Source organism: Rhea pennata, chromosome 2 (assembly GCF_028389875.1).
Source record: "Rhea pennata isolate bPtePen1 chromosome 2, bPtePen1.pri, whole genome shotgun sequence".
NCBI lineage: Eukaryota > Metazoa > Chordata > Aves > Rheiformes > Rheidae > Rhea > Rhea pennata.
Genome location: NC_084664.1, coordinates 75,922,410 through 75,936,338, shown reverse-complemented (window position 1 = coordinate 75,936,338; position 13,929 = coordinate 75,922,410). Strand labels below are relative to the sequence as shown.

Sequence of the window (13,929 nt, the reverse complement as noted above, 5' to 3'; positions counted from 1 at the left end):
TCCATGGAGCATGGTGGCTTTGTGTGCAGAGCAACTTCTAAAGGCCAAATTTGGCCTGTAGACATTTGTTCACATGTGAAGTCACGAATGCCACTTACAGTAAAGGCTCTGTACTTCTCATTACTAGCTCACATTTTCAGGAACTTTTAGTGCTACTAAGAAGATTGCTAAAATGATACTGGTACCATCCTTATTAAGGTAGTTGTAAAAATCTCAAGAAAGCTGTAGTAACTCCATATTTTTGCCCTGCAGTTTTGATTTGTTGATTGTTCTGGGTTCACAGATCCATCGTTTGTTTCTTTTGTGAGAAAAGGCTAACTTTTGACTAAGCCTGGGTTTGGAAAATCTCAGTTTCACAAACACTCAGCAGAGATGTCTCACTTCCATACAGACGTTTTCAGAATATCTCACTTTCAGCGAACATTTTCTGCTTTTTCATAAATTCCTGTTTTCCAACTAGACTTTACATACACAGTTTCTGAAGGGAATGAGGAGGCTGCATGCTCAGCTTCCATACAACTGCTGCTGTCAGCTGTCTTGATTGCCAGCACCAGAAATAAAGCAAAAGACATTGCAAATCTGTACTGCCAGAACCTTTCTGTAGCCAAATCTCCAGGCACGATGAAGAAAGAGGAAGAAACACGACCTCCATCACAGAAGGGTAAGCAAAACTCAGAGAGGTTTTGTGAGACTGGAAAATGGATGAAGCAAAAAGGTTGGGAAAGGAGTAGCCAGAAGACAGGGAAAGCAGTGAGAGCAAACGGAAGCATTAAGTAGGTGCTGATAGGTCTGAGATGAGGGAGAAAGTATCATACAAACAAATGGAAGTGGAGAACAAGCACAGATGAAGGGGCACAAAGATACATACTTTTGGCACAGAGATAAGGACAGAAAAATCCATAATCACTGCACAACTTCTTGCTTAGTCTAAAAGTTACTGAATTATCTGCAAGGGTGTGGGAATATACCATCTGGGAAGCTAAATATTAAATTTCTGCTTAAATTCTTCAATTCTGGGAACAACACAGACAGGCAACTAAATTCTGCTTGTATTCCCAGGGCACTTGGCTAGATAGGCTTTGTCTGATGGAGAACATCCAGCCCGATATTCAGCATAGAACATAGCAGCTGCAGTGACTTAGATAAAAAATATGAAAGGAAAGAGACAGTGTGTCTCTAATACAGTAACCAACTTATCAGATAACTTTAATTTAACTCCGTCTGTGGGTATACATTATCCAGCAGATTCTAGTCCGTCCATTTCTACAAAAGTCCCCTAATCACCAAGGTACAGGGTGCATGGCCAGGGCTACTCATTCCCTCTTGTGGAGGACAAGTGCTTTGCTGCCAGGAACACAATGGTCAAGGTACTGGGAAAAGAATACACACACACACAAAAAAAAAGAAAGTAAAAGTACTTGTTTCTTCACAGGTTTTCTTGAAAGTTTGATTCATGATTCACAAAAAGTAACAGATTTAGCTTTGCAACCATTCCATTAGATTAGCTGATAGTATTATTTTCATTTTACAGTTGAAAACTATATAGAAACTATATAGAAAAACTATATAGAAAAAAATGATGCAACTACATAAAAAATCATTAGTTTTGTGCCCCAAATTTAGGACATCTTTAGGACATCTTCTATCTATTTTTTCTGCATATTTAGCATTCCTGTAATTAAAACATTATTGAATTAATTTGCTGTTTGGGGCATCAGCACTTTTGTAAATTTGCTCCCAGGTCCACAATTGAATAATCTGATTTAAGTGAATCATTCAGTAAAACAAGACAGAGATAGACAGAGAATCTAGTTTTCAAAGGCGGCATTCAGCTTCCCTAACATAGGAATTCATTCCTTATCTTTCTTCTGTCCCACACATAATTCACAAAACACACATAAACTTTGGCAGCAATGTCTTTATCACACAAATCTCTTTTATCCTCAATCTTCTCTGAATTTTATGCTCTAATAAGTTAAGACAGGGATTCTCTGCCCTTTATGGGGCAGGGATTCTTTATGCCTATATGCAAGGTGCCTTATCTTTGACATCGAACTATTGGTTTTAGAAAGCATTTATCATAGCAAGAGTACCTGAAAACAAATAAAGACTGCAAAAATGTAAAGAGCTGTTTTTGGCAAGTCTAGCAAAATGAAAAGGCTTTTGCTTATCAGATAACTTACTTCCTTTCATTGAATTCTTTTTTATGACTTAAAAATATCAGCATTATTTTCTAAAAATCTCGAAAATATTTTCCTAAAACCAAGTACTTTCTAATAGGATTATCAGATACAAAAAACAAGTGTGATAAATGAGTATTTAATAATTAGGTATAATACTTATCTAAGTAAGACTCTGCATAGCAGAAATTGGGGGAAGAATATATAATTCATCACAGTTATTATCCACATTTTTCAAAGGGCAATTCTCTGATTTCATCAGGTAAATATGAGAAGCCTGAACACTTATTTTGGACTGCTATTGATTTTTATCTATTTGCCAACAGACTGAGACCATCTGCACAGCCTCCAGCTTCTCCTAGGACACAGAGGCAATACACGCCACACTGCCTCCTCTCATGCTTTCAATGTGCCATCGAGCTTGGCCTTCACTAAGAGCCTTCCCCAAACTGTACATCTAGGGAAAATTTCTAGTTCTAAGATGTTTCTGTCACAATCATGAAGTGTCAATTTTCAACTCAATTCGATTTCCTTGCCAGATATATTTCTGCATTTCTTATTTCTCTGCTGGCTGATAATTCTGTTGCATTACAGCTATGAGTGTGCAGTTACGGAGCCAAGTACTTCTTTGCTGTGAAGTTCAAGGACAGCCAAAACCTTTGTCACAGTGTGATTCACAAACACGGTCTTATCCCATAGAATAGAAAATGTTACCGTGCAGCCTATCTTCATGAGATGCAGATAGCAGTGCCGGCAGCAGTGCCACTGTTTTCAATGCAGTGGATGCACATGAGAAGGAGAAATAGCAAACACACTTATGTGGATGCTGAAGGAGGGAGACAACCCAGGATGCAAACCTACTTTTGAGCATTGATTCCATCAATGGCCTGAATCATCCTCTCATTCAGTTCCTCCTCAAACCTTTTTTTCTGTGATTTTGTTCTGAAATGAAAAATGGAGGCAGTTATTTTGGAAAATCATTACATTATTAATAAACTTTTAGTTTAACAGCTTTAGAAAACAGGGGGTAATAGCTGGCATAGAACTGATAGGATAATACCAAGGTTTTAACATTTATGCTGCAACAGCAACTACAGGCTTCAGCCACACTGAGCCTCATTGTACAAAGTTCTTAACAAAAGCAGCATAAGCTACAGACTTTGCCACACACACACACACACACACAGAAGTATAATCTAGGACTTAACTATTGGGAAGCACTTAGAAACAAACAAAAGTAAACATCCTGTAAAAACACAGATTTCTAGAGAAATTATGGTTAAGCAAAGTCATTCATAATGGTATGAATTTCTGAAAAAAATGGCATATGCTCAAATCCTTAAAATATTCCTGTTTCTTTCAGTTATTTTTAAAAATTGTTTGACAGAGTTGTGTGATGTGCCAGTATGCTGATGCATAATAAGCTCCTCTACAGAAAGGCTGCTAACTCTTCCTTTCTTGGAAATATTTTATTTTTAACAAGAGCACCAAGCTTTAAATTAGTTGCAAACATATGTCATATTCCTCTTTTTATAACACAACCGTAATGAAAAACTGTATTGAAAAAAGGATCTTTTATGTTCACTGGGCCCAGCGTGAATCCAACTGAGGATCATAGGAATGAGTTTGTCTTTTCTAACACACACTGCTGCAAGCATCATCAGTTCTTTCAGGAGTTGTGCTCACCTTAAAACTGGCATTTCAAATATTTCCACAGATTATGACTCTCTTCCTTGAAAAATTAAATCTAGTGCTAACTTAGTAACAATGTTTGGTTGGAAGTCAACATTCACATCTGAAATATTACTCTGCAATTACCAAAATTTTCTTAATCTACAAAATTAAACCTGCCAATGGTAATACAATCCTTCTTCTTCTACATTAAGATTTTGAGTTATAACTGATATCCTATTTCAGGTTTCAAATTTACTTACAGTAACTTTACACAACCCAACTGTTTTCATCTTTATTCAATGCTACAAAATTTATGTAAACACACGTTTACCACTTATTTTTCACATATGGAAAAATCTACCTAAGAAAAATAACTAGACGTGTAAGGAGACATTATTTAATCATACATAGTTGTATTGGCAGATCCCTAACAACATAAGAATATCATGCAACTATGTTAAGAGTTAAGACTGCCACAAACATAAGCCTGCAGTTAGGCTTCACAACCCACATTTTCACGTTCTAACAAAACACCTGATTTTCAAAGTGCTTATTATCATTTCAGCTCTTCCCTCTGGGTATGACTAACCAGCATATCTAAAATCTTAGTTGCATGCCTCAGTATAGACAGAAGACTCTACTAATGGTTTCCAGAATTTACTTACATAACATGAAGAACAACAGCACGGTATCAAGACACCTGCTAAAATCTGCACCTTTCAAATCTATTTTGGAGTGGAATTTAGAAGTAAAAAAGCACAAGCATCTGAGTATCTTAAAGAATTGCATTATTTGAAAACACCACAGGCCAAAGATCTTTTTTTTCTCTTCTTCTTCTTTTTTATTATAAGGCTGAAATAAGTTCTTTAACATACACTCCAAACATAAATGCTTGGTTTCACAGCCAGAAAATCTTTGTTAATATTATGGTGATTCAGTCATTACCTCTTCATCTTCTATAAACTAGCAATATTTTATGGGAATGCACAGCTTCCCAGGAACTGGTGTTTTGTCTACAAGGCATTTACCGAGCAGAGATGGGCACAGAATACACAGAAGAAGTAGTTTGCATAACCAGAGGGAGAACAAAAGTACAAAATTTGAAGGGTTCTTTCAAGCTGTTTTATGGTGTTTGTGATGTGACTTATGTTCTTGCAAGAAAGACATTATCTGAAGTGCATTAAAATAAAAAGTAACAATTTGAGATTTTCTTAAAGTGCTAGGCTTCTGTTTTTAACAGCAGTCATTCTCTTCTTGAGATAAAAATTCTGGATATTTTTAAAGAAAGTGATCAGTTCCTCCCCATGTCCATTTCTCACCATGTTGCCCTTAGTGATTGAAATAACAAGCAGGAAAATAAGAACTTAAAGTTATTGCGATTTTGCAAATATTTTGTATGGCAGAAGCACTGCTGGAGAACCAGAAAGAACTTTTTGAATATTTACTACTCCAAAACACTACAGACCCTGAAATACTACTACACAATGCAAATACAAAGTAATTAACAAAATATATAAATATCTCTTTGTGTATATGAGTATATATGTTACAATACCAAATATTAAAAATCTTTTCCATTTGCCTTTTCCCCCCTGTGCCTCCCCTCTCAGTTTCCTTGTACATCATTTATTTGCATGCTGAAAGGGTAAAGAGACTGAAAGACACTGAAAGAGTAAAGAGAAAGAAACAGAAGCCCATCAACATACTGACGCTGCTCTGGAATAATGCTATTTGTTAGGAGGAAAAGTGTATTCACAGTTCATAAGTAACATGTTTTAAAAATCTATTTTCAGAGACTTTATTTACATAGAAGTATCAGCAGAAAAAATAGTTTGAGTTTCAATATTTGAAAGCACGTCATATATATGAATGCATTTGAATATACATGTATTTATATAGACTTAATATGACTAAATATTTTTTTCAAATGAATTTACCTCTCTCTGCAACGCTGAAAATGATATTGTCCCATAGGAACATCCTAAAAAAACAAAACAAAATCTCATATCAGTTACAATAGACCTTGACAAGATTAAGTCACTTCAAAACTAGTGATAAAAACAGGGTCAATTAAGGAGAAAATTACAAATGCAAGTACTTTTAACATTACATTAAAATTCTATTAAGAAAGAAATCTAGGAACAGAGGATGGAAAAGGGAGTGATCTGGAGACAAACTGAAGTGACATTATAAACACTAAATTACACCTAAAACCATCTGAATCCAAAAATGCTTTTCTCTACTAGAGAGTCATTGCTTCCAAGTCATTGTTGTTGGAAAATAGCCCAAACTCCCACTAGCTTTGGAGAAAAGTAGCATTAAGTGTTTTTGAAAAACAGACTTGAGTAATCAAATATAGGCAATCACCATTATTTTCTTTTGATGAGCAACAGCCATCACAAACATTCTTATTTTGTGATTAACTGTGATATCTGGATCCTTTCTGTAATGAACACAAAACATCCATATTTTGATGCACTATGTTTATTGGATAAGATGGCATAGATGGTTAAATTCTACATTCTCCTATATAACAAGTGCAGAAGTGAATGCCGATGTTGAAAATGAAATGTTACACCTTTTAGAAGTAGAAGATAACGCTATGCGGACTGACATTAGATTACTGACAGTAATAAAACAGTGTTAGCAAAATTAAAAAAAAAGAATCCTTTCTGTTCAGAGCAAAAGATATAATATTGCATTATAGCACTGTGAAACTCAGACCATCGGCTATAGCTGACGGTGGGTAGTGCATCTTGAAAAGGTAGCAGTTACAGCGACTATGCATTTGGTTCCCAGGGAAGTCTTCTAATAAAGCCCACTTTAGGTGCCATAGTAATATTCTCCCTTCACAGCCTTTGCTTCAGGTGGCCACATTCCAACTACAGTATGTGGCTAGACCAGCCACTAAATCTCAGAGAATTTCTCCTTATCCAAAGTGCCTTTTCCCAAGGGTTTTCCACTCTGGCTTTATGTTCAAAATATGTTTCCACACAGTGCACAGCAGCCACACTACATGCTGGGACTGTGGCACAAGCTCAGAGGTCCAAATATTTCTTTTTAGCATTTGTATGGGACTTTTTGCGATTCAGAGATGCACTCATCATGAGATATGACTCCTTAGAGCCTAATCCACAGCTCATAAACTAATAGAAAAGCTCCTAGCTGCTTCACTGGGTTTTTGTCCAGTAAAAATGCATCCATCTTCATCTATCAGAAATAATGAGGTATTCAGCAGCGTGCATCTTCTTCCTTTCAAATATTGCTAAACTATACGAAATGATATAAGTAGGCCCCTACTGTTGTGCTAATCTTGCCGTTTTCAGTGGTCATGCTGTCCCTGTGGTGTAAGTGTGCAAATGGCTTGGCTGCTCCCCAGGATTCCAGGTACCGAGTCATGCGGACAGATGCTCTCATTTTGGCTCCATCAAGAGTATGCCGAGGTCTGATGTGGTGTTGAGGACTTCGCTTTTCCCCCTGTTTGAAAGAGAATAAAAGGTGATATCAGTGCTAGTGGTCATTACCTTCTCAAGCACTAATGCATCATCCTGAACCTTAGACATTCAAGACATTTCAGAGTCTTATTTCTGAAGAGCAGGAAAAAAAATTGTATTGCTGCTGCTATTAAGTATTTATAGGCATCTGTGATAGTTCTTCTCACCTGGTCAATATGTTACGGTAATGAGTTATTCAGCAAAGAGGTTAGTGGTCCTGCCCAAAAACAACTATAGCCACAAAATGCAAGTCCTACTAACCTTAGGGTTGATTACAAAGTAGGTCTTAACATTATGCTCTTTCAGATATGGGTCCCTCACATCTCCATCCCCATCTTCCACTTTGTAAGCACCATTCAGATGTGCCAAGGTGACTGAAGTGATGTGGACGCGTCTGAAATTATGTTTTAAAAGAATGACAAAATTACAAATACTGATCAAAAGCATCATTTGAACCCGATAAGCCTTTTTTACTAGTTCTTACATTGCTTATTTCATTTACAGACTTTAATCACATTTTCAGAAGGTCTAGTGGGCACAAAACTAAAGGTATTCATCAACGAAAATACTCCTTAAATCATGGGAAATACTGAACGTTCATTTTTTTAAAAGCCAACACTAAGAATTAGTTCAGTTTTCTTCACAAAGGTTGATGACTGAAGACATGGTGTCTATACATTTCTCTGTATTACAAGAATCTATGAAAACAAAGAGAAAAATCTCCTACCCTGGGACTCCGCCAGCTTCCATGTGATTTGCCAAGGTAACATCATGTGACCACACATCATACTGCCACTTCTGTAGCCCAATAACACCACAGAGGACATTCCCAGAGTGCACTCCCACACGCATATTGATATCAACTCCAGTGGCATCTCTCACTTTCCTGTAGTTAAGAAGAAAACCTGTGTTAGGATGTGTAGTAGGGCCTTCGTATGCTTTTAATTTACCCAACAGTCAAACTCAGAGCAACAATGGGGACACTATTTATTTCTTTCAGCATCGTTAGCTCCATTCTTTTTATGATAGGTTTTTTTTGTATATTACCTTTTTATTATCTATATTTGCAACTGTTTGCAGCAAATATTAATTTGCAAGTCCATGACTGAAGTCTCTTCTTTTATACTCATATGAAAACATCTGGGAAAACTGAATAATGTAGGGGAAAATTCAATCTTATGGTAGAACTTAATGTGATTTTGTTCTAAAGGTAGAGTTTGATTTTGCTTTTTAATGCAGCAACAGTTCAACATATTTCAGGGAGCTGGAACTCCTGTTAAGCTCCCTTCTATCTGAAGACCCTAATCTCTAGGGTGGAGACAGGCTTTCTAATATATCTCTTATCTGTCATGTCCCATTACTCTTACATGCCCACTTGCACATGGTTATGCTTCAGGAGGAAGGATGAAATTCTCAGGATTTCTTACCATCTGATGGCTCGAAAACTTTTCAGAGATATGGGGCCAATTCCTTTGAGGGTGTGTTGAACATAGAAACTGCAGCCTTCCACCTACTGGGTCAGTGTTCTGCCCACTAGATTATTTTGGAAAAGGTGAGAAGCTTCCTTCACTGTCCAGACCACATGTGAAGTAAGTTTTGAACTTCCTATGACTTTTGACAGAGCTGAGGCATCTGTTTACCCCAACCAGATTTTGGCAGACCTCTACACATAACACAGGCACTAATCTCTCCAGACCAGGCATTTCTGGGTCACAAGTGGGTAATTAAAGTAATTATGCTCACATATATGCCATAGGGATACCTAATTATATAAGTAGAAAATTATCTAAATAATTCAGATGTCTATGGGCTTAGACAGTTCTAAGGAACTAAGACTACATCTCTAAATACATCAAGGAAGATGTATTACCGTCTGTATCTCAACTGTATTTATGTACTTAAGTCTGTTTATTTGGAACAAATCCTAGCTAGCAATAAGGAACATGAAAACACTCATTTTGGGAAAATTCAGGGCACTGATGCAGAGTGAGAACCCAAAATGGTTCTTGTATGTGGGTCAGCCACGTGGTTCTAGCAGCACCTTAAATCTCAATGATGAGACGCATCAGCTCTGTGCCTTCTGAATTACAGGATTAAACTGACCTATTTCCCTTCTTCTTTAAAAGCAGACATTGAATTTAACGGGTTTAATTTGATAGGGCAAATCCTATCATTAAGGAATATTTCTCAAGTGCTCTTTTTCTGGAAAATGAAAACAACAGGAACATGACTGCAAGTATTCTGTTAAATTGAGTTTTATTAAAATGAGAGGAGAGAGGAAGCTTTTCAGTTCCCTCAGTCTCTCTCTATCAAGTGTTTATTGATATCTCTTCTCACTTTGCCATTTTGTGCAGTGCTGATGCACTTGCAAATGAAGCGCTCATAAATGACCTTTGTAGGCAGTCAGCAAATGGCAAACACCTTCTTGTTCTGCACAAGGGATACGATGAAACACAAGCTTAGCACCTCGAATAGAGTGTTTTACAAAACACTGAAGCGCAAAAGAATATATATCCTGTAGGAGTGTTTTTCCACAGACTGCCCTGCCAGTCCTGCAAAAGAAGGCATGAAGGTTGTCATATAACAAGCACTCTGCAGTTAAGGTAAGGCACAAGCAGAATCTGCTCCAGGACTGAAGCTTCAGATGTTTGCGTTACTCTGGACCAAAGTAGGTTATTACTTCTCTCATGGGCTCTCCCACCAGTTCCTTGATGGTGCAGGCACTGAATGTAGTTGATCATATCCTGATAGGACCTACATTACCTATACAAGTATACCTGAAGCTTCCCATTATTATTTCATTTCCTGCTCCCACAGTCCCTCTGGTCTCCCTCAGCACAGCACAGTCAATGTATTCATCCTGCTTAGGCAGCTAAAATATAAACGAAGGCCATAGTTTTCCTATCGGTCCTGAAACTTGAATCTGTAAGGATTCTGTGTTCTTCACAAACTTGGCTAGCTTGCAGCAGCTCAGCTAAGCACAACCAAGTAAGCATCTACTCTGTTTATTGGGGCTTTTCTCATTAGTAATTCTGGACTAATGTACCTAAGACTCACCCAATCCTGCCTGACACACTTTAACCCATTTTAGTGAGCCTTCATAGAATCATAGAACAATTGAGGTTGAAAGGACCTCTGGAGATCATATAATCCAACTGCCCTGATCACGCAGGGTCACCTAAAGCAGGTTGCCCAGATAACTACTGAGTATCTCTGTGGATGGAGACTCCACAACCTTCCTGGGCAACCAGTGTTAAACTACTCTCACTGTAAAGAATTTTTTCCTTATGTTCAGACAGAGCTTCCTGTGTTTCAGTTTGTGCCTGTTGCCCCTCATCCTGTCACTAGGCACCAATGAAAAGAGTCTGGCCTCGTCCTCTCTACACTCTCCCTTGAGATATTAATACACATTGACGAGATCCCCCGAGCCCTCTCCTCTCCAGGCTGAACAGTCCCAGCGCTCTCAGCCTCTCCTCATACTGAGAGAAGCTCCAGTTCCTTTATGTCTCTGGCCCTTTGCTGGACTTACTCCACCAGGTCTATATCTTGAACTGAGGAGCCCAGAACTGGACACAGTGCTCCAGATGTGGCCTCATCAGTGCTGAGTAGAGACAAAAGAGAGGACTGAATAGTGGGGAAGTGTCTTGAGAGTTTAGTTCCCTGCAGACCAGCAGCTTTAGACCTTTTTGGACCAGACCTGCAGGAACGAAGTAATACCAAAAAAAAATTTTTTGTTTTATTTTATTTTATACTTAACCCTCAAACTGGTACAACAACATTATCCAATATTTTCTTTCATTTTGAGTCCTCTGAAATGGAACTCAGCTCATGGTAGGAAATCAAAGACAGCCTTTGAGAATCCGTACAGCTGAGAAATGTTTAAAGGAGAAAGTTGCCAGGCAGACAAGGGAATAGGATGGGGGCTGAAGACAAACAGCGCATGCATTCATATGGAAACATATTTTCCTTTGACAGATGAGCTTTACCCTTGAAGCACCCAGGTAAGATATGCCAGCTGCCAAGACCACAGGCAGCACTGACACCTATGGCTGGGTAAGGTGAGCATGCTGCTCTAGGGCAAACAGGCTGCCAGAAACATTGACTGCATTTATTCCAACATAAAGCAGAGAAGTAAAGCAACTAAGGCAATCAATGGGACTATTCACATGTTTAAATGGAAATAATCCCTAGCCTAGTGAGGCTGAATTGCTCAAAAGGAGGCTACACATGCTTAGGAAACAAGAATGAATACAGCTTTGTACTACAGATCACTTGGCAATTTGGTTTAATTCCTCTTCTACCTCAAAAAGAATCAGAACCAGAATTACTTTTGGCTAGTAACAAAATATACACAGAACTATACACAGAATCTAAAGAACAAAATGCTGCGTTTCAGTCACTTAGGCCAGTTTGGACCTCCATGACTAAATGTAAGAAACATTCTAATCTGGAAAAAAAAGAAAAAAGAAAAAAAAAAAAAAAGAAAGATATTTTGGACAGGTAGGTCCAATATATAATAAGAAGTGACACACTTCCAACAGCAGGAATATTACTACTTTTAGTTCTAGAGGCCACAGAAGTGTTCCAGAGGCCACAGAAGTATTTCAGCAAATTCCTCCACACAAAGATGTAGCAGTCACGCAACAAAATACAGAGTTGATTAATCATCAGTAATTTTTGTTCACCTGTGGGCCAGAACACTTGACATAATATTTTGAAAGCATTTCAAAACATGGAGTACAGGTTCCTCATTTGTCACAGAGATGTAAATAGGCTACAGTAATACCAGCATCTGTCTACAGGGACATTGTGAATTCTGACTATATAGGAACAGAGTCTGGAGAGACTCAGATCAGAATGTGCTATATAACTGAAAGGTAATTTTCTAGGCTATAAACCTACTCTTACCAAGAAGAACCCTATCACTCAGCATGAACTTGATATCAGTGTGAGAAGAAAGCTATTTTAAATAAAACTGGGGAGTTACAAAGTGTGAGGAACCCATACATTGCTCTCTGAGTTAGTAAAGGATCACATCTTGATCTGTAAAATCATGAACTTTGATCCTTGGGAAGGACAATTTATGGCTGAGGCTTTGCATTGCTTTTCTAAGAGCTTGCAGCCACCTCTACTTTTTTCATCCAATGAAAAGCAACAGGGTGTCCAGAGACTCTTTGCAAATTCTGTTAGCTCACATCTATTACACAACACCTGAAGCTATTAAAATGTAAGCCAGAAAGCTTTTATTTTCACTGAAATACTGGGAGGCGGGGGGGGTGGGGGGGGGGAACAATTCAAGGCCATGGTAAAAAAGACAGGGGAGTCAGAACTTAGGGACAGACTTTTTTTTTTTTTTTTTTTTTTTTTACTTACTGCTCTATGGAAAGGATGTTAGCTTCAATTCCGAGTATGTCAGAGAAAGCTTTAATTATAATGATGCTGATTTTTTATATATAAATAAAAAGGAAAATCATCCAATGAAAGCCCCAGAGGAAAGAAGTAAGTCTGTAGATCTAATGCTTGACAAGGAGAAGTACTCAATGTACCATCAAAAAATAGGTTTCTTTGGCCATGATGTAGGGTAAAAATGTATTTGGGTAAAGAAAAGACAATTAAGAAAACACAGCAATCTCATTCTTTCCAGTACTGAGGTTAGTTTTACAAAAGATCCATAGAGCAAGGAGATCTAAATCCCAGTTTCCACAAATACTACATCCTTTCAGGGAATGCCTGAAATGGAAGAGAACTGAATTTCCATTAAGCAACCTACCCATAAGGGAATTCCTCTGGAATTATAAAACTAGGCAACTTAAAAAAAACCTCCTCTTGCAACTACAGTTACACATATATGCTGGTAGTATTTAAGAATTAGAGGAATTATTCTTGTATGTCTGCTTAGTTAATCACTTTAACAACGCTACTGAACACGTTTGCATTTCCTGATGGGGCACAAAACACACACAGAGTCTGAGGGAATCCTTTACTTCACTGCCTGGACAGTTGTGAATGTGACATGTAAATCATCATGACTGGAATGGAGCCTTACGGGAGAGCATATTAAGATTTCTAACTAAAATTCCGTTGTTCCAAAAAACAAAGCATACAGGTCACTAGCAAATATCCGGACTGCCACTGGCTGTAGCTTTTTTTGCACAGTGTAGCTGACCTAGAAATATTGTGGTTCTAGTCACAGGAATCTTAAGTTTCCTATTAGGAAGATATTTGTGACTTTTATGATAATTACTATAAGCAACCATTAACTATATCTTGACAGCTAAAATCTGAAAAGAACTTCAGATATGAATAATAGAGATGGAAGTATCTGACTTCAATTAAAAAAAAAGAATGAGAAGATTCTTTTGTCTCCTTCTTCAAAAATATTTTCTATATAATAAGGTAGAAGAATCAGATCCTTGCTTAATAAATAAGGTACAGGATACTGAGCTGAAGTTTCTGGATAAGCACATTTAGCTTTAAGTACTTTCATACTGAAATGTGTCCAACTTTCATGGCAGAACTTATCAAGGTCAACTAGCTTACAGAAAATTTATTTCCATGATGTGCTGTGCCATTGAGATGGC

At 37.6% G+C, this 13,929-nt stretch overlaps 1 protein-coding gene across 2 annotated transcripts in view; it reads right to left on the bottom strand.

The window, feature by feature from the left end:
- The window catches only part of ADCY2 (adenylate cyclase 2), a 197,919-nt gene that overhangs the window by 59,618 nt on the left and 124,372 nt on the right, over positions 1-13,929 (bottom strand). For both annotated transcript variants that reach the window (XM_062569786.1, XM_062569787.1), the window contains exons 8-12: positions 8,076-8,234; positions 7,610-7,742; positions 7,155-7,331; positions 5,792-5,835; positions 3,042-3,122 (exon numbers count right to left, since the gene is read on the bottom strand). In XM_062569786.1, the coding sequence (XP_062425770.1) occupies positions 3,042-3,122; positions 5,792-5,835; positions 7,155-7,331; positions 7,610-7,742; positions 8,076-8,234 (594 nt within the window). The remainder of the gene's footprint in view (positions 1-3,041; positions 3,123-5,791; positions 5,836-7,154; positions 7,332-7,609; positions 7,743-8,075; positions 8,235-13,929) is intronic.